Genomic DNA, 16026 nt, shown 5'->3' with positions numbered 1-16026 from the left:
AGCTCTGCTCTCTGGACATTGCCGCCGTCTTGGCTGCTGCTATTCAGACACTGGTCGCCGAAGCAAGTTCGACTGACCGGACAAAACAAAAGAAAGTCTCCGTCGTACAAAAAGTCTCTCTATCCTCGCAAGCTGATCTTTCTAATCGCATGTCGTCGTCTTCGCTGCTCACCGTGTGCGCTGATTACCGTGTTAGCTTTTCCTCCAATGGCCCTTTGAATTATTTACTTACCAGACTCGCCACGGCTGCTGCCGATGCAAGATCAGGCTTGCCACTGATGCTTCTCTGCGCTACGCGTGGCAGTCCGCTTCCTTGGTTGGACGACCCAGCGGCATTGTTGGACCCGCTGGACTGCTCTTTCGATGTGCGTCGGATGCCCAAGTTGTTGCTCACCGTCGAATGTCGACGCCCTGGAACCTTTGCTGGTGAGCCATTGCTGCCAGAAACGTTCCTCGGCCCGGTGGGTGCAACGTTGGCTGCGCCCTGTGCGTTCTTGAAGCTTGTGGCTGGTGGTTCAGGCAGGGGCCTGCTTCTCTGCGGTGTTTGAGCAACCGTGTTCATGCGCCGCACGGGCGAATTGGAATGCGTTGCAACTGATCCGCCATTGACGGTTGATCGAGGATTGCCGCGAGGGCGCTTGATACCCGTGATGAACTCGTGCTGCATTGCATCGTCGGGTTTGAGGCGGCGTTCGGGATCCCAGCGAAGGCAGCGAGCAATAAAGTCAAGGAACGCTTCGTCGTTGCACTTGAGCGACTGGTCGAGCGTCTTGCTGCTCGGGCGTCTCCGTCGGCCCTTCGACGAAACAGTGACACGGGGCTTGCCCAGAGAGTCGAAGAAGAGCTTCTTGCGACTGCTCTTCTCAATCAAATGCTTCTCTGGAGGCCCAAAGATTTCCATGATGCAGGCAAGTTGCTCTTGCTCATTCTCACCCGGGAATATTGGAGATCCCGTGAGCAGTTCAGCAAGAATGCACCCAAAACTCCACATGTCAATGGGCAGGCCATAGTTCATGCCCAGGATGACTTCCGGAGACCGATAGAAACGAGACTGGATGTACGTGTACACCTTCTCGTGCTCGAAGCAGCTCGAACCAAAGTCGATGACCTTGATCTCAGAATGCAGAGGGTGAGCCAGCAAAATGTTCTCCGGCTTCAAATCGCAGTGGATGACACGCTTGCTTTTGAGAAGAACCAGCGAGCTGAGAATCTGACGGGCAAAGCGGCGAATCAACTTTAGGGAAAAGCCTTTAAAGTCGTGGGCCTTGATGAATTCGTAAAGGTTCATGCCAAGGAGCTCAGTTGATATGCAAAGATGTCCACGGAAGTAGAAATGCTGCGTGAAGTTGATCATGCTGTGCTTGTTGTCGGGATCCTGCGCCAGTTAGATACTTTCCCTTCGTTTGAGGACACCGACTTACCCATTCTCGCAGCTTCTGCAGGATGTTAACCTCGACCAAAGCCTGCTGATGGAATCTCTTCTTGTTGCGGATGATCTTGACAGCGACCAACTTGCCAAGCTTGTGGTCTATGCATCGTACAACTTGGCCGAAACTGCCCTTGCCAAGCACGTCCACCACCTCGTACCGATACGATAAGTGGTCGCCTAGCACAATGTTGTAGTCTCCGCGGTCGTCATCATAACCAAAATTTGCCGTCTGTGCATGCAGATCGCCCACGTGCTTCTTCGCGTGCTTCGTGCCGCAAAAGTAAATGTCCTTGTAGTCGATGATTTCACCGCGCTCAAAAATGTTGAGCGGGACCATTTGAATCGCGGTAGCAGGCGACACGCGGTCTTGAGGCTTGGCGCGTTTTCGCAACTCGTCCACCTCCTTTGCGGCGTGTTCGAAGTCTTTTCTCCGGGCAGCAAGTCTCCTCATTTCTTCGTCGGCAGCCAGATCGTCGCGATCCAAATTCGTGTCCAAAGCCCTTGCTTTCAGAGTTGAGATTGAGTTTTTGGAGCCGAGCATCTTGTGCATGAGCTGGCTAGATGACGACCTTGTGACTGGCCCCGTATACGTGCTGGTGTGATTGGAGGCAGTTTTGCCTGCAGAGGCTTTGCGCTCGCCGTTGCGAGTTTGCGTAGATTCGGTGTCGCTGGCAAAGAGGGTGCTTGATGGTTTTCTCCGAGTCGTGGCCTCGTATGAAGGGCGCGGTTTTACGACAGTTTCAGTGTCACTGACAGGGCCACTCCATGTGGCAGATGCCGGCAGTCGCGGAGGGGGCATTTCGCTATGTTTGGGTGGTTGAGGAGGCGCATCGCTGCTAGCCTGGTAAGGGACATGCCCTTGCGAAGCTTGGGCCCTGTGCGAGCTCTTTGAGGAGGACCGTTTCCAGTTGCTCAGGCTCAACTTTCGGCGAATGGATGATGATGAGGAAGGTGTTTCTGGCTCGGTCGACGTGACCGACGACGTATCTAATTTGTGCGGCTTTTCGGCATTCTGAGCACGTGGTGGATTCTGCCTCTGAGCCTGAGGTGCAGCCTCTGGTTTTCCAAAGTCAAACTCATCACTTTCCTTTGGGACAAGATGATCAAGCTGTGTTCCAAGTTTAGGTAACGAATTGGCCCCATAAGGAGTGGTTGTGGTATTGCGCGCGCTTGAGGTTGGAGTGGTAATCGGCTTCGATGGGAGTGGAGGGAAAGATGGAGTTTCCGTGGATCGGAGGTGATAATGAGAAGTACTGCTGCGCATTTCAGCGGCGTTTGGAGTCTCACCATCATCGCGAAATCCAAAGGTCGCCTTGGATGCGGTCAAGGGAGTGCTCGGTGTCTTGGTGTAGTTCCTCTTCGGCGGCGGTGTCGATGCATCTTGATCACCTTCTCCTTCGGAGGGCTGGAATGACGCAATACGTTTGGCGGTTGGGGTACTCAGAGGGAGTAAGTTCAAGGGAGGCAGTCGTAATGGCTGAAGATTCTTCTTTCCAGTGTTTCCAGAAGTCGAAGATGAAGTCTTGTCGCCTTCAGAATCTCCTACAGTCAACCCTCGTCTTCGTTGGTTCAGGGACCATGTGCTCTTGTTGTCCCTCGGATGCGCGTCCTTGGCCTGTTCTGTTGAAGATATGTTGCTGTTATCACTTTCGGTGTTCTGAATCAAGGTCACGTTGCCACCACCCTCGCCACCAGGTGTCGTGGGATCTTGGCGCTCTGGGTAGACTGGTTGATCAATCTCGGCCTTGGGAGATTCGAAAGCCTTGGGTATCGCGGGGACCGGAGGCACATCCTCTGTTTCGGTGCCAGCCGAACTATGCACGTTCCTGGGTTTGGGGGTTGGAAGTCGCGATGTCGAAAGGATTTGCTGGCTGGATCGAGAGGGCAGGTTGGCATTCCCACGGAGAGAATTGAGGCTGGAGCTGTTTGGTAACGAAGATCCCGTGGCGACGGGTCTCGGGATGTGGTCCGGAGTATTACGAGCAGACGAAGGGGTGATGCTCGTCCTGAATGCCAGTGCTGGACTGTAGGACGTGGTCAAATGCTCCTGTGGCATATCAGGCTGAGGGGTCGGAGGATCACGGGACATCGCTGGAGTGCTTTGGGATATCGAAAGTCGCTTCAGTCGGCGTGCGTCCGTGGGGCTGATGGTGCGGGCACCCAGGCCACCGGCATGGTGGAGAGATCCTCTCTTGTTGGAGGAAGAATTCCCGCTTTTCTGTCCTGATTTTGATGGCGACCGTACTGGGCCTGTGGTCCGGCCGAATTCCGAAATGAGCGATGAGTAACTGTGGGTTGAGGGCGTAACCATACTTTTGGCCTTACTGCTCCGTGGTGTAGCGGCTAGGCGAGGCACATCTGTTGCGCTGCGACTTGGGACCAATGTCCCCCGACGGTTGCCTTTACTCGGTGACGTCGTGCGTCCAAAGTTGCCATGGGAAAATTCTCTCCGCGGGCCAAATTGAGGCTGGACATCGCTGGCATTCGGGGTGAAGCCTGGACCAATGGATTTCCGAGGACCGCGAACTGTGGTTTCTGTCGATGAGAATGACGCAAAATCTGTGACGGGAGCTGGACCCAAACCCTGACTTTGGCGACGCGCGCGGTTCGACGCTGGCGCGGGTGGCGGCCCCATGCTTCCGGCTTCTGAATCTGTTCGGCTCGCAGCTTGCCTCCGTTGCGAAGTGCCAGGCCTACCGGCAAAGGACGAACTGCTCGGGGCGCGACTGCCACCCTTTTTCCTCTCGGCAAATGAGGCCACGCTATTGACGGTATCGTTGTCGCTCTCTTCGAGTGCAAACATCCTTCGACCGCCTCCTGGGACAGGAAATTCGCTGAGTTTGGGGCCAGAACCAATGCTCTCGTGAAAGTCGTCAAAGTTGATGGATGGCAGGAAGTCGGAGGACGATTGGCTTTCCGCCCGGCTTGGCAGCTTCCCGAAGCTGAAGCGCGGGTTGGAGCCGTTGGTGGGAGCAGTCAAGGACTGAGGTTCGGTGGTCGAGGTTGGAAGACGGGAGGCATTGTTGTTGGAAGCGGTGGTAGAACCACTGACGATCCTGCTTCGATAGTAAGCTAGAGCCCCATTGCGCACAGGCCGGACATTTCGTGTGTGCTCGTACCTCCTGCTTTGGTCCATGGCACGAGGTCCCATGAGTGGTTTATGCTCCCTTATGGTGGACCGGCGGCGACCAGCAAAGTTGGACTTTTGAGTGGCGTTGTTGTTTTGGACGGAGGTGGAGGGGCCGGGCTTGCGCTGGGGGCTGTCATTCTCGGTAGCGACTCGATTGGGGAAGCGCCTGGGGACGAAGGCTTCTGCTGTTGACAGTCGCAGCGTTAGCTTGGTGTGGCAGGGTCTCGGAGGATATGCAGGTACCCGGAGCAGGAGCTGGCTTACTTCCAGAGCTGGCAGAGTCGTCGGCAGCAGAGGAGAGGGCGACGGGCAGCGAGGCGTCTCTGTGATGTCCTTGAGCGGACCTGCGCGTGGCCATTGTCAAGGGGGGAGATTGGATCCCCAAAGGCCCCTCGCAGGTCGTGTTTTGGACCAATTTCAGCCGAGTGTGCCCGTCTCACGACGGCGAGTTGGAGATGTCCGAGCTCGAGAGGTTGGAGCGGTCTAAGAGGGCGTCGGTGGTGCTTCCATGCCTGAAGCGACGGCGGGTGCAGACGCAAAAGACGGAAGACGTAGGTGAATCGCGTACGTGTGGGCGGAGCGGTTGCGAGGGCGGAGGGGCAAGGGGCAAAACAGACGACAGGCTGCCCAGAGCGGAGCGTGCAGGCGCGTGGGTGGGTGGGAATTTTGGAGTCGTGGTTCAGCGGAAAGAGCCCGGGGTGGTCGAGTGGTTCGAGGCGGAGTGTGGGGGTGATGGTGGAGGATGACGGGTGGTGGATGGATGCGAAAGCACAAAGGGCGTAGTAGTAGGATAGGGTACAAGACAGTACCATCATCAAATGGCATGGTAGGGCTGCCTGTGCAGGCTTTGGCTGTTTTGGGCCAGAATCGCCATCCCGGTCGCGTCGCCAAGCGGAGAGTAGTCTACCATAATCATCACAATGCAGAGTCAGCCATGCCGTCGCGGGAGAAACACTGTAGCAGGTGGCAGGCAGGCTGGCAGGCTGGCAGCGTGTCCTATTTCTCTGTACACATGAGTCGGCCGCTGCTGCCCAGTCGTTGCCGTTGCTGTTGCGGCAATCACATGTGGCTGCTCCCATCCCGGCCCTGCCCTGTCTGCGGTGCCGGTGCTTGCCCTGGTCATCCAACTGACGTGCGCCGCCAACATCACCACCACCAATGGATAAGGACATGGACTTTTCCAACCGCGACGACCCTATTCCTGTCGTCTCCATCTCCCCTCCTCACGACGACCACCAAAATCCCAACGACAACCAAAATCTCCTTCATGCTCATGCTCCCAAGCACCGCAGCAAGCGAGCCGCCTTGCGCCACTCGTTGTCATCAGACAAGCTCAAAGGCAAGCTAGAGGAGAAAATCGAAACCTTTTGTCAGTCCCGTTCGCACTCGCGCTCCACCAGCGAGTCCATGTCTTCGGCCTCCTCGTCGCAGTCGTCGTCCAACAAGCTTCAGGACCGCGTGATGGAGACGTAAGTCCACTTTAGCGTGCATTCCCCCCGCTGCTGCCTCCTTCTGTTTCCGGCCCAGGCAGCATGACCGTCTCAGTCGCAAACTCAGGGTCGCCAAGAACAATCCGTCCATCCGCCGGCCTACATGAACTCCTCGAATCCCCGCGTCGCCGTCTGTTGACCTCCAACTGACAATGGACAGTCTACTCAAGCAGATGATAGGCCCCGTCGCCGGAGATGGCGGCGACGACGACGAAGCTGCGTCGCCCAAGGACAGGAGGTCGAGGAAATATGTTGATCGTCCGAATTTTAATTTGGCGACCATGGGCTACAACTTCCGCCGCTTCAACGCCAGGTACGTCACTCTCTGCCGCTGCGAAACACTGCGGCTCTGACCCAATGACAGGGTTGGTATATTGTTCGTCTTCGAGAACCGCCTCATCCGCCTCTTTTCCTGGAAGGACCCTACCCATACGCTGTCGTTCTTGGCCGTATATTCCTTTGTCGTCCTCGACCCCCATTTACTTGCAGTCCTGCCGCTAGCCGTATGCCTCTTTTTCATCATGGTACCAGCCTACCTGGCTCGCCATCCACCTCCACCTTCCCATGAAGCTACCGATGTCCATGATTTCCACGGTCCACCTCTGCGACCTCCTCAGAATATCAAGCCAGCCCCCGAGCTGAGCAAAGATTTCTGGCGTAACATGAGGGACCTGCAGAATACCATGGAGGACTTTTCGCGCGTCCATGATGCAGCCATTGCATATCTGGCCCCGCCTACCAACTTCTCCAACGAGGCCCTCTCCTCGGCCGTCTATCTCCTTCTCTTCGTCTCCGCTTGTGCCCTATTCGTCGTCGCCCAAATTTTGCCCTGGCGACTAGTTCTTCTCGTTGGTGGCTGGGTCGCCATTTGCGGCCTCCATCCTCGAGCTCAAGCATTCCTGACCAGCACCCACGTGGACGAATTCGTCCAACACCAGGGCGAGCTGACCAAGACACTGTTTGAAACCTTTGTCGTTGGTGACGTTGATCTCGAACCAGGTTCCCCTGAATGCCGCGAAGTCGAGATCTTCGAGCTGCAACGGCGAGTCGGAGATTCGCCCAATGCCATTTACGAGCACTTTGTCTTTAGCACCTCACCCTACACGCCGCTCTCCCAGGATCGCGTCGCGGGAGATCGACCACGAGGGAGCAGATTCTTCGAGGACGTTGTACCGCCTAAGGGGTGGCAATGGGCTGACAAGAAATGGGTGCTCGACTTGTTTAGTAGAGAGTGGGTTGAGGAGCGATGCATCACAGGAGTCGAAGTCGAGGTTGAAGGTGAGCGATGGGTCACGGACATCCGTTACGACGAGGACTTTGTGCAGTCCATTGCAGATGATGCCCCTGCCATCAGCCGTGCCCTCGTTGCTGGGGGCGTGGCGATGGCCAACGGTTCAGCCGGCGAGTCGACCGACTCGCTCGATATCAACAAGTTGATGGCGAAGAAGGAGGTCAAAAAGAGCTGGGAAGAGGGCAGTGGCTCTGGCAAAAAGGGTCTCTGGAGACGACGAAGGTGGGCCAGGCTGGTACAGAGACGACCTCTACCACCGCCCGAAGACTTGTACCTTAGTACGGCGCAAGCGTAAGTTCATCTTTCCACTTTTCACCTCTTCAAGAAGTCGTCAACACTACTACGCTCCAAACCCACATCCCCAGAATCCGCTCCCGGGGACCTTCCCTGTTCAGCGCCAACATGGCACGATTTTTCGCTGGGACCCCCTCTCTCTGCTCCCGTCAACAAAAAAGATTTAAACCATCTCTGCCTAACCCGATTGCCCCTAATTCAATCGGAGACGGGAGCGACGAGATAAGGGTTGCGTGATTCGGCGAATAGTCATTTCGTATCCTGTCATTTTCATGTTTTAGCCCCCTGTTTAAGTCCCCTTCCTTCAACGCTTCTTACCCTCCCGAGAAAACTTTCCGCCCGTCATGTTCCTGAGTTTGGTCCTCCTGGCGGCACGGGTGAATAACGTCGCGACACGTCACACGTCTCTGCCTTGGCTTTATTTCGTCTTGTCGTTGCGCTCGACAACCACGCTCGAGGCTTTGGACATTTTTGTCATAGTCGCTGACTCTGCCTCCACGGGCCACGAACAGATCGGATCCACCCCCATTGCCCGCACGACCGGGCAGCTCTTCGAAATGAAGCTTGTTGGAACGGACGACTCTCGTACCCAGCCGCGCTCCATGCGTCAGTCGACACGACGGGTAATTAGATGTGGTCGACTTGGCGACCGTTGCAGTTACAGCCACCCGCTTTTGGACCACACAGACCACGCAGTCCGCAGAGTTGTTCCCAGTCGACGTCATTGTCTCAGGGTTTGGCGACTGGACCAGCTGGCTGTGACACGGAGGAGAAAAATAGTACAGCAAATGCGACCAGGCTATTGGACAGTTGTCAACAATTCGGTCTGCATTCAGTGGAGTGGTGCCCTGCCTTTGAGTTATCATTGGGTCTTGCCTCCCAATATCAGTGCTAGGCACTACCCATCGCTGACACTACGAGTATTCACAAATGGCCGGCACCATCACATCAATGACCTTTATTTCCGACCTTGAGACAAACAGTCCTCTTTGGCTAGCTGATCTGCTAGAGCTCGGACTTCACTCCGTGTTTGACATGATTTGAATTGTTTCGAACTTTGTCGGTATGAGTCTGCATCATTTTCGACTGACGGAGTATGGATGGAGGAGTTTGGGCTGATGTTGAACATGACGGTCTCAGTGTAGATGGTTTGGCTGACTGCTGCTGGATCTACCCTCAGCGCGGAGATTGTACAAAATGGTGGGATGGTGGGAATCGAAAGTATCAACCTGTGCAGAACACAAAGTTGAGCACTACAAGACCCCGTCTTGCATCTTCACCATACGCTGTCAATTTTGACGGTCCTTTTTCCCTGTAGACTGAAAGGATCTACTTTCTGCGGCAAGTGCGGCCAAACAAGATCGAATGCAACTCCAAAGCTCCAAACGCAACTGTGAACGATACTGAGACAGATAGTTCCCAGGGAATAGGTGACCCTCATCATGCCTGTCTTCCAGGTTCTTGTATAGCAGCCACCATCTTTTGGTCAAGAAACAGCAGATCTACTGATTTGATGCGGCCGTGAGCAAAAGACAAGTACCTTGTCAAAAGACATTACCGCTTTTAGTATTACTGTCCACCTGCCTTTCTTGGGAAAACTTCAGTCGAACAGATGCAGGAAAGACGCCGATATCCAATGCTCCAGCCCAAAGCGAAACAATTCAAGAACTCCCACCCAGATTTTTTCCTCCACCCTCAAAAGAGAGAGAATCCATTCCACAGCGAATAAACTCCGACTATGACCATGCTGGCCATGGCCCAGTAGACCTGCATTTCCACCACACACCAAATCCACAGGGTGCCAACCGGCGGCGCCTGCTTCATGACCGCGAAATACCCATACGTATTCCCAATGTATATCGAATAGCACCCCGCAGCAATGCTCGCCACAAAGAACAGGGCGTCACGAACAACACCCAGCTTCTTCGCCGTCTGCGTGTGGAAGAGGTAGATGGTAAGCCACAGTATGGGGAAGACGGGCAAGCTCTGCTGGAACACCTCCTTCCAGACAATCTCCTCGCGGTACTGGTTGTGGCACAGCACGTCAAACGTAAAGTGCGTCATGCCGAGCGAAAAGGCGTATAGCACGGCCTCGGCCGCGGGCCCGAACTCGAAATCGTCGTTGGGGTTCATGGGGAACGATATTTCCTCGCCCTCGAGGCTTTCGATGGGCTTGCCCTCGGCGTTGAGCTGCCGCATGCGCTCCTCGGCGATGTCGAGCAGCGTTTTCCCCTTGGGTCGCGAGAAGTCCGGGCGCGTGAGCGGAATGTCCATTTGCGATTGGTCGAGGTGCTGCGTCGAGGACGTTGCGGCGCCGGAGCTGCTGGCTGTCGGTTGCTTGGAGCTGCTACCGCTGGAGCGCGCGGCCGCGCGACGTTCCTTGCGGTTCCGCGGTTGGTAGCTTGTCTCGTCGGCCATGTTGGAGGTAGGAGAAGTCGATTGACGCGTCGAGTCGCGTTGTGATGGTGCTGTTGTTGAGTGAGTGGTGCGGCTCTGCGGTAAGCTCTCAGCCTCCCGCTGCTTCATGATCGACGCGGCGCCGACGTCAGTCAGGGTCCGGGGGTGTTTGCACTACCTACCTCACGTCTTCTGACTGCCTGCCCGAAAGCTGCAACTAGTCTCTCTACCTCACTACAGGCCTGGAAGCGCGTTGCATCATGAATTGGCTCCTGTGGGCCAGTCTGCCCCTCCTCGTTCTGTCTGTTTGGATGTACACGACTCAACTCAGCAAGTCGCTGCCCAACCTCAGGAACAAAAAGATATGCCTCTTGATCGCCCACCCCGACGATGAGGCCATGTTCTTTGCGCCTACAGTGCAGGCGCTGGCGAAGCCTGAGCTGGGCAATCACATCAAAATCCTCTGCCTCTCGAGTGGTACGCACGGCAGTCATCGGAAACAATTGCGACTCGTCAAGCTAACTCAACACCTCCTCAAGGCGACGCCGACGGCCTGGGCGAAACCAGGAAGAAGGAGCTCGTCAAGAGCGGTATGGTTCTTGGGCTTCGAAGCGAAGAAGATGTTCTCGTCATCGAAGACACGTACGATACCCACCATTCCCACAAACATGCACAATTGACGCAAAAATCAACAGCAACTTCCCAGACTCCATGTCCGTGACCTGGGACGCGCGCCTCATTTCCAACCTCCTCACCAAAGCCTTTGCGCCGCGCATGGCCTCAATGCCCGCAAACTCAGCTCCCGAAGCCACCATCGACGTGCTCATCACCTTCGACGCAGGCGGCATCAGCGGCCACCCGAACCACCGCTCGCTCTACCACGGCGCGCGTGCCTTCCTCAAGGCCCTGATGCACCGCCACGCCGGCTGGGAATGCCCCGTCAAGCTGTACACGCTCAGCTCAATCAACATATTTCGCAAATACGTGAGCGTGCTGGACGCGCCGGCCACGGTGGGCAGCATACTGGTGCGGAAGAAGCAGGTCGGCGCGTTCCCGTCCCCGCTGCTATTTGCCAGCGGCCCGTCGGATGTTGCTAGCGCACAGGCCGCGATGACCAAGGCGCATGTCTCGCAGATGAGGTGGTTTCGTTGGGGCTGGATCACGATCGGTAGGTACATGGTGTTGAATGATCTGAGGAGGGAGAAGGAGCCGTGAGATACCCCAAGGAAAAGAAAAAAAGAGCTATTTGCAGCGAAATTTGACCTCAAGCAATCATACGCTCTGGGGATGTGTCTTTGGGCGAAGTTCCGGCACAGCTGCATTGACGCATGAAGCCGTTCCTGGACCGCCTCCCGACTTTTGATCCCCGCTTGCTCGCCTGCATATGTCGGTTTCGCGGTGTATCAACCCGTCTTGACTGGCCGGCTTGCTCGATATGCACCGCGGAAATGCGCTTGACGTTAGAAACTGCCCTGCCAAGGCTTGTCTGCGCTGCAAACGACACTGGCCAGGAGCTCTTTCATTGGCCGCACTGTTTGTCCCAGTCCCGTCCGAATCAAGCAATCAAATTTGGCAGCGCAGCGGAAGACTTGCGGTGAGTATGCTGAGTGCCGACGCTGCTCCAGATATTGATACATATCTCACTCCTGAGCCGCGGATGCGCGGTAGGATTTTCTCCTCGTCAACTCCATTTTGTTGTACCAGTATATATTCATTTCTGTATATTCATTCATTTATATCTATCCCTGCATTCATCCACTTTCTTGTTTCTCCCATTATATATACCAGGTTGCAGAGGATGTGATTTCCACCCCAGAAGCAGTCCAGCCGCAGTCTTCTCCTATGGCCCGGGATTGCTTGCCTGCGAACACGAGAGCTCCAGAAGCAGGAGACAACGTCCAGATTTGCTCAGCTCAAAGCCCTTGCGGTCACTGTTGCAGACCTGATTCGAAATGGACAAACTCAAAACTGGGGGAGACTCAGGACCCATTGTTCGACTGTGCCGTCTGGTCTCGCGCTCCTCGGTCCTTCAGCTGCCATCTTACCGTCATCTGTGGGTCCGCATGCAGGATGAAGTGGCAGCTGGAGTGGATCGGCGAGATTTCAGTCGTAGACCGTATAGAGTCGACAACAAGAGCAGCATCATCAACCATTTGGCGGCTCTCATGGGGCTCGACGAGAATCGCCGGTTGGCTTTTCGGGGACTGCTCGGAATCGACCAAACGTACGACGCCTATGGCACGAGCCTAGAACTCGTCGACGAGCTCGCCCTCCTGATCAACGAAGACAACGAGCGATTGCTACTACAGATTCAAACGAGGGAGACATGTCCAATGTGAGTCGCGCCATCGCGGATAGTACCACTGAAAAATGTACTCACAAAAAGTACAGGAACCCGAGGACAACAGCCACCTAGCCACCGCAGGGAGAGAGTCGATACGCCTCCAACAGCTGCGAGACCCACGGCGATGCAATGCTGTTCCTGGAAATCGTGGACAACATGGGCGCCGACAGAATTGAGCAGTTTGGGCGCTTCAAGATCGCCGCTTTGGCCTGTCGGACGTCGACATCCCCTGTCACCCGATCGTCGTCTCCATCGAGGCGTTCGATTTGGGTCGACAAGAGATTGAAGCAGATCAAAGGCAACAATTTGAGGCTGGGCGGTCTGAGCGCCATACTCTCTGGCGACTTTTGGCAGCTCATGCCCGTCAAAGGTCTCGCTCTATTCATCAATAGCTCCAATGATCCCGAGGACCAACATGGCCGCTGAGTCTGTTTGTCCTTCACCGTCTGCTGCCACCTCAAGACCATCATGCGACAACAAGACGCCGAGTTCCTCGCGGCGATTGAAGGACTCCGCACCCAAAACTTTCGCCCCGAACACGTCCACGCTGACTCCCGAGAAGGACGACCCGCTCGTCAGGCGGACCTGAGAGCCTGTGTTGTTGCGTCGTGGAAGACAGCTAGCGAGCTCGACCCGGACGTGCGCCTCATCAACATCAGGTATGTTAGCTATACCACTGAGGCCAAATCCTTGCTAAATTCTTGGAATCCAGGAAATCCTGGCACGACCACACCTTCGACACCCGGATCCAGGATTACTGCAAAGAGGACTTGCACGTTACTGTCTCCTGGAAGTTCACGCTGCAGATCAACAACACGCACAAAACAGCCCATAGCTTCATGAATTGGTGAAGCCCCCCATTCCAGCGGGTTAGAAGATGAGGGAAATCAAGACTATTAAGGGCTTCCAGGGCTACAGGGCTAACAACAGTCCTAAAGCTGGATCCACGCGGCCTGCTTGGGATCACGAGGTGGTCGACGAGACAATGGAGTCTTTCACCGTGGCGCAGTTGCTCCAGTGGGCAGCGGAGCTTGGGTACCAGGTCAGGTAGCTTTGAGGGGTCACTTCCACATGCTCTCGAAGGGGGTCGCTACGCAGCCCCGAGCTCTTCAAAGCTGGCCTACACGACTAGTCGCGGTGTACACAACTCGACGTCTTTTCCGGGCCATACATCTATGGTATGTACAAGTAGAGCGCAATCTGAGATGCGTCGGCTGACGAGCAGATGTAGTTCGACGTATATATTTTCCCTTCCGACGACAATGACTTCTCTCTTTGGCGCCATCTACATGCGGGTGTACTCATTCCCTGGGTGGCCGGCGCTGCCAACCCACTTGCTGGACGAAGACCCCTGACCGGCGCTATTCGATCTCGTGTTCGTTCTTGTATATACTCACAGCAGCCCTACACCACGGCGCTTGAAGAGCACCCGTTACAAGCCCGGCGCCGTAGCTCTGACCAGAAATCCGACCTCCTGTGCAAGCTGGTGGTCGCCCTCAGAGGACAGCTCGTCGGGAAAAGCCATCATCAGACCAGCGCCTCGCCGTGATGCGGTTCTTCGAAAATTTAGGTACCGCCCTCACACCGGACGTAGACGAAAGACGGCTTGGTCGGCAAGGAGCGTGTGAATTGGGTCAAGCCAACCCTCTCCACTGGTCAGCGGAGGAGCAGTCGCGTCAAGAAGAAGCCGGTAGAAGAGCAGGGGCAGCCGCAGCATGAGTAAATACTTGGCGAAGACCGATGACAAGAAGCGCGGTCAGCGCAAAAAGGCTGGAACGGACTCTAGTGGCTCGGAGTACGCCCCGACTCAAGGCAATGCCCCCGGAGGACAGGACCCCGGACCAGGACGCAAGAGCTCGCGCACGCGCGCAAAGTCGGAAGCCAAACGCATCCAAAAAGACTCGAGCCGTGGCCGTGGCCGTGGTCGCGGTGGTAAGAATTCGACCAGTCGCACGATCAACAACAGCTCCCCCTCCCGCAGTGCGGATGCCCCCGGTGTCGCGATGCACAGATGTCCTCCACGCTTCAACGCACTCGAAACTCGAGCAAATGTTTTCCAGCATCCTCCCCACTTCAACTCCTTCACTGAGAGTGCAGGTCAGCCCACGACGGGCCACGATTCTTCTATCTCCAATGTCTCCCGCAAGTTTTTGGCCTCTGGGAGTAGTCTCCTGGATCACATATTAGTTCGCGGCTTACCGACCGCGGACTCCCGCTCGCCGGGCTAGAAAAGAGACTCCAATGGACACTTCGAAGGTCTTGCGCTTGCGGGCGCTTTAACTACAATGTACAGCCCCAGGAAGATCTTGTTCAGCTTGAATAAGACACCGGGAAATCTTCAGCTTCAGTGAACTGTGTGCTGATAAAGTTGTAGGTCCACGTATATATATATATCACCCCCTGCTCGGCGCCTGAACTGGTAGTCGACCCACAAGCATGAATCCCATTCCTGGGATGCCTCTCGTCAACCTTTCTCATCGGGCTGTGGACAGAACACGATCGCATGCCCCCGGAGAGCAAGCCACCTTGCCCACTCTGCTGGACCCCAGATGTGTGACGGAAGTATTCTGGCATTCGCAGTAAGCACAACATTTTCCTTGGCTTCTAGAAGTGGTACCCACGATCAACTGGACCTGAGTCCACCAAAGCCAATCTCGAGCTACAAGTGACTCACATCTAACCTCAACACTGCGCAGCTCCAGGTTCAGACGAGCACACAGCCACCAAAGACCAGCTGAAAACCTCCCGGGACGAGCTGAAGAAATAAAAGGAGCCTGAAAAAGTCAACTTGTCTCTTGATTCACGTTCAACCAACCTCAACGCCACGAGTCAAAGTGCCAATCGAAAGCGAGAGAGAATTGCTGAGCTCGAGAAGAAGCTTGAAACAGCCGAAGCGACGGCCAAACAGGCTCCCGGCACATATATAGATGGCAACCCGACTCTGCTATGGTACTCGGACCAAATTGTTCACAAGTCGTGGTGTCACAGCTCTCCAGACTGAAGCGACTGGTGCACAGTGATTCCGGACAGCGACAGTTCCACTGAGCACCTGAAGCTGGAAGCCGCTTTCCCCGGCATTCGTCCGCCCATGCCCAAGAAGTCGTCTGCTCACACCGACGCTGCCACCGTCGTCAGTGAGGTCGTCGCAAAGCTCGATGAACCTCGCGCGCGCCTCGACCAGGATACTTCAGCCGACCATCCTCGTGAGCATTGCTACTGGCTCATCTCACTCTAGGCTCCGGGCTACGTTTTCCTGTATTGCCTCTGTCATCCCGCCCAAGCCTAGGGGACCTCCCGCTCACTCTGATGTCCCCACTGTTATCCGTAGCTCGGAGCTGGAAATCTTCTCGGATCTTGACCACTACGAATCTCCGGCGCCATCTTCCCGTGACCATATACACGGGAATACGGCCAAGGCAGCGAAACGAGCTCGGCAAGCCCAGGACATGCTTGATTTTTTTGGTATTGATGCTTCTCCTTCAACGCCATCCTCACGCGAAAACAAGCACTCCGACATCGCTACAGCGACTCGGCAAACGCAGACCGTCCTTGATTTCAATCGATGAGTTGGGCCAGCACATCGACGGACAGTGTGCTGCCTTGGACAACGACAACTCCCAGGGACACCTCGAGGGTTTTGCAAACTCGATG

General features: G+C 55.6%; 8 protein-coding genes across 8 annotated transcripts; 6 read left to right on the top strand and 2 right to left on the bottom strand.

Moving 5' to 3' along the window:
• Positions 1-148: 148 nt before the first annotated feature.
• BKA78DRAFT_161944 (uncharacterized protein) lies at positions 149-5109 on the bottom strand. Its single transcript, XM_066883121.1, has 4 exons — positions 4824-5109; positions 4549-4744; positions 1422-4485; positions 149-1375 (listed from the first exon to the last, which is right to left on the bottom strand). Exons 1-4 carry the CDS (start codon positions 4915-4917, stop codon positions 221-223), a joined length of 4509 nt encoding a protein of 1502 aa, XP_066742499.1. The 5' UTR covers positions 4918-5109; the 3' UTR covers positions 149-220.
• A 1113-nt stretch (positions 5110-6222) lies between these two features.
• On the top strand, positions 6223-7635 carry BKA78DRAFT_253316 (Peroxin/Dysferlin domain-containing protein; the record flags this gene model as incomplete). The annotated part of the gene is made up of 2 exons (XM_066884808.1): positions 6223-6362; positions 6414-7635. The coding sequence occupies 2 exons, from the start codon at positions 6223-6225 to the stop codon at positions 7633-7635; spliced, it is 1362 nt and encodes a 453-aa protein (XP_066742498.1).
• A 172-nt stretch (positions 7636-7807) lies between these two features.
• BKA78DRAFT_161923 (uncharacterized protein) lies at positions 7808-8759 on the top strand. The gene has a single exon (XM_066883120.1). It carries the CDS (start codon positions 7979-7981, stop codon positions 8606-8608), a length of 630 nt encoding a protein of 209 aa, XP_066742497.1. The 5' UTR covers positions 7808-7978; the 3' UTR covers positions 8609-8759.
• A 570-nt stretch (positions 8760-9329) lies between these two features.
• Positions 9330-10052, bottom strand: BKA78DRAFT_253909 (uncharacterized protein; the record flags this gene model as incomplete). The annotated part of the gene is made up of 1 exon (XM_066884856.1): positions 9330-10052. One exon carries the CDS (start codon positions 10050-10052, stop codon positions 9330-9332), a length of 723 nt encoding a protein of 240 aa, XP_066742496.1.
• Positions 10053-10125: 73 nt separating this feature from the next.
• Positions 10126-11356, top strand: BKA78DRAFT_161906 (putative deacetylase LmbE-like domain-containing protein). The gene is made up of 3 exons (XM_066883119.1): positions 10126-10508; positions 10571-10673; positions 10727-11356. The coding sequence occupies exons 1-3, from the start codon at positions 10292-10294 to the stop codon at positions 11244-11246; spliced, it is 840 nt and encodes a 279-aa protein (XP_066742495.1). The 5' UTR covers positions 10126-10291; the 3' UTR covers positions 11247-11356.
• Positions 11357-11816: 460 nt separating this feature from the next.
• Positions 11817-13337, top strand: BKA78DRAFT_344922 (uncharacterized protein). Its single transcript, XM_066890474.1, has 5 exons — positions 11817-12366; positions 12483-12745; positions 12768-12805; positions 12838-13034; positions 13088-13337. Exons 1-5 carry the CDS (start codon positions 11984-11986, stop codon positions 13224-13226), a joined length of 1020 nt encoding a protein of 339 aa, XP_066742494.1. The 5' UTR covers positions 11817-11983; the 3' UTR covers positions 13227-13337.
• Positions 13338-14072: 735 nt separating this feature from the next.
• On the top strand, positions 14073-14603 carry BKA78DRAFT_372447 (uncharacterized protein; the record flags this gene model as incomplete). Its single annotated transcript, XM_066892738.1, has 1 exon — positions 14073-14603. The coding sequence occupies exon 1, from the start codon at positions 14091-14093 to the stop codon at positions 14601-14603; it is 513 nt and encodes a 170-aa protein (XP_066742493.1). The 5' UTR covers positions 14073-14090.
• A 927-nt stretch (positions 14604-15530) lies between these two features.
• On the top strand, positions 15531-15941 carry BKA78DRAFT_296998 (uncharacterized protein; the record flags this gene model as incomplete). Its single annotated transcript, XM_066886696.1, has 1 exon — positions 15531-15941. The coding sequence occupies one exon, from the start codon at positions 15531-15533 to the stop codon at positions 15939-15941; it is 411 nt and encodes a 136-aa protein (XP_066742492.1).
• Positions 15942-16026: the final 85 nt, after the last annotated feature.

Source organism: Phyllosticta capitalensis, assembly GCF_038381095.1.
Source record: "Phyllosticta capitalensis strain CBS 128856 chromosome Unknown BKA78scaffold_7, whole genome shotgun sequence".
NCBI lineage: Eukaryota > Fungi > Ascomycota > Dothideomycetes > Botryosphaeriales > Phyllostictaceae > Phyllosticta > Phyllosticta capitalensis.
This window is presented reverse-complemented; position numbering and strand designations above follow the sequence as displayed.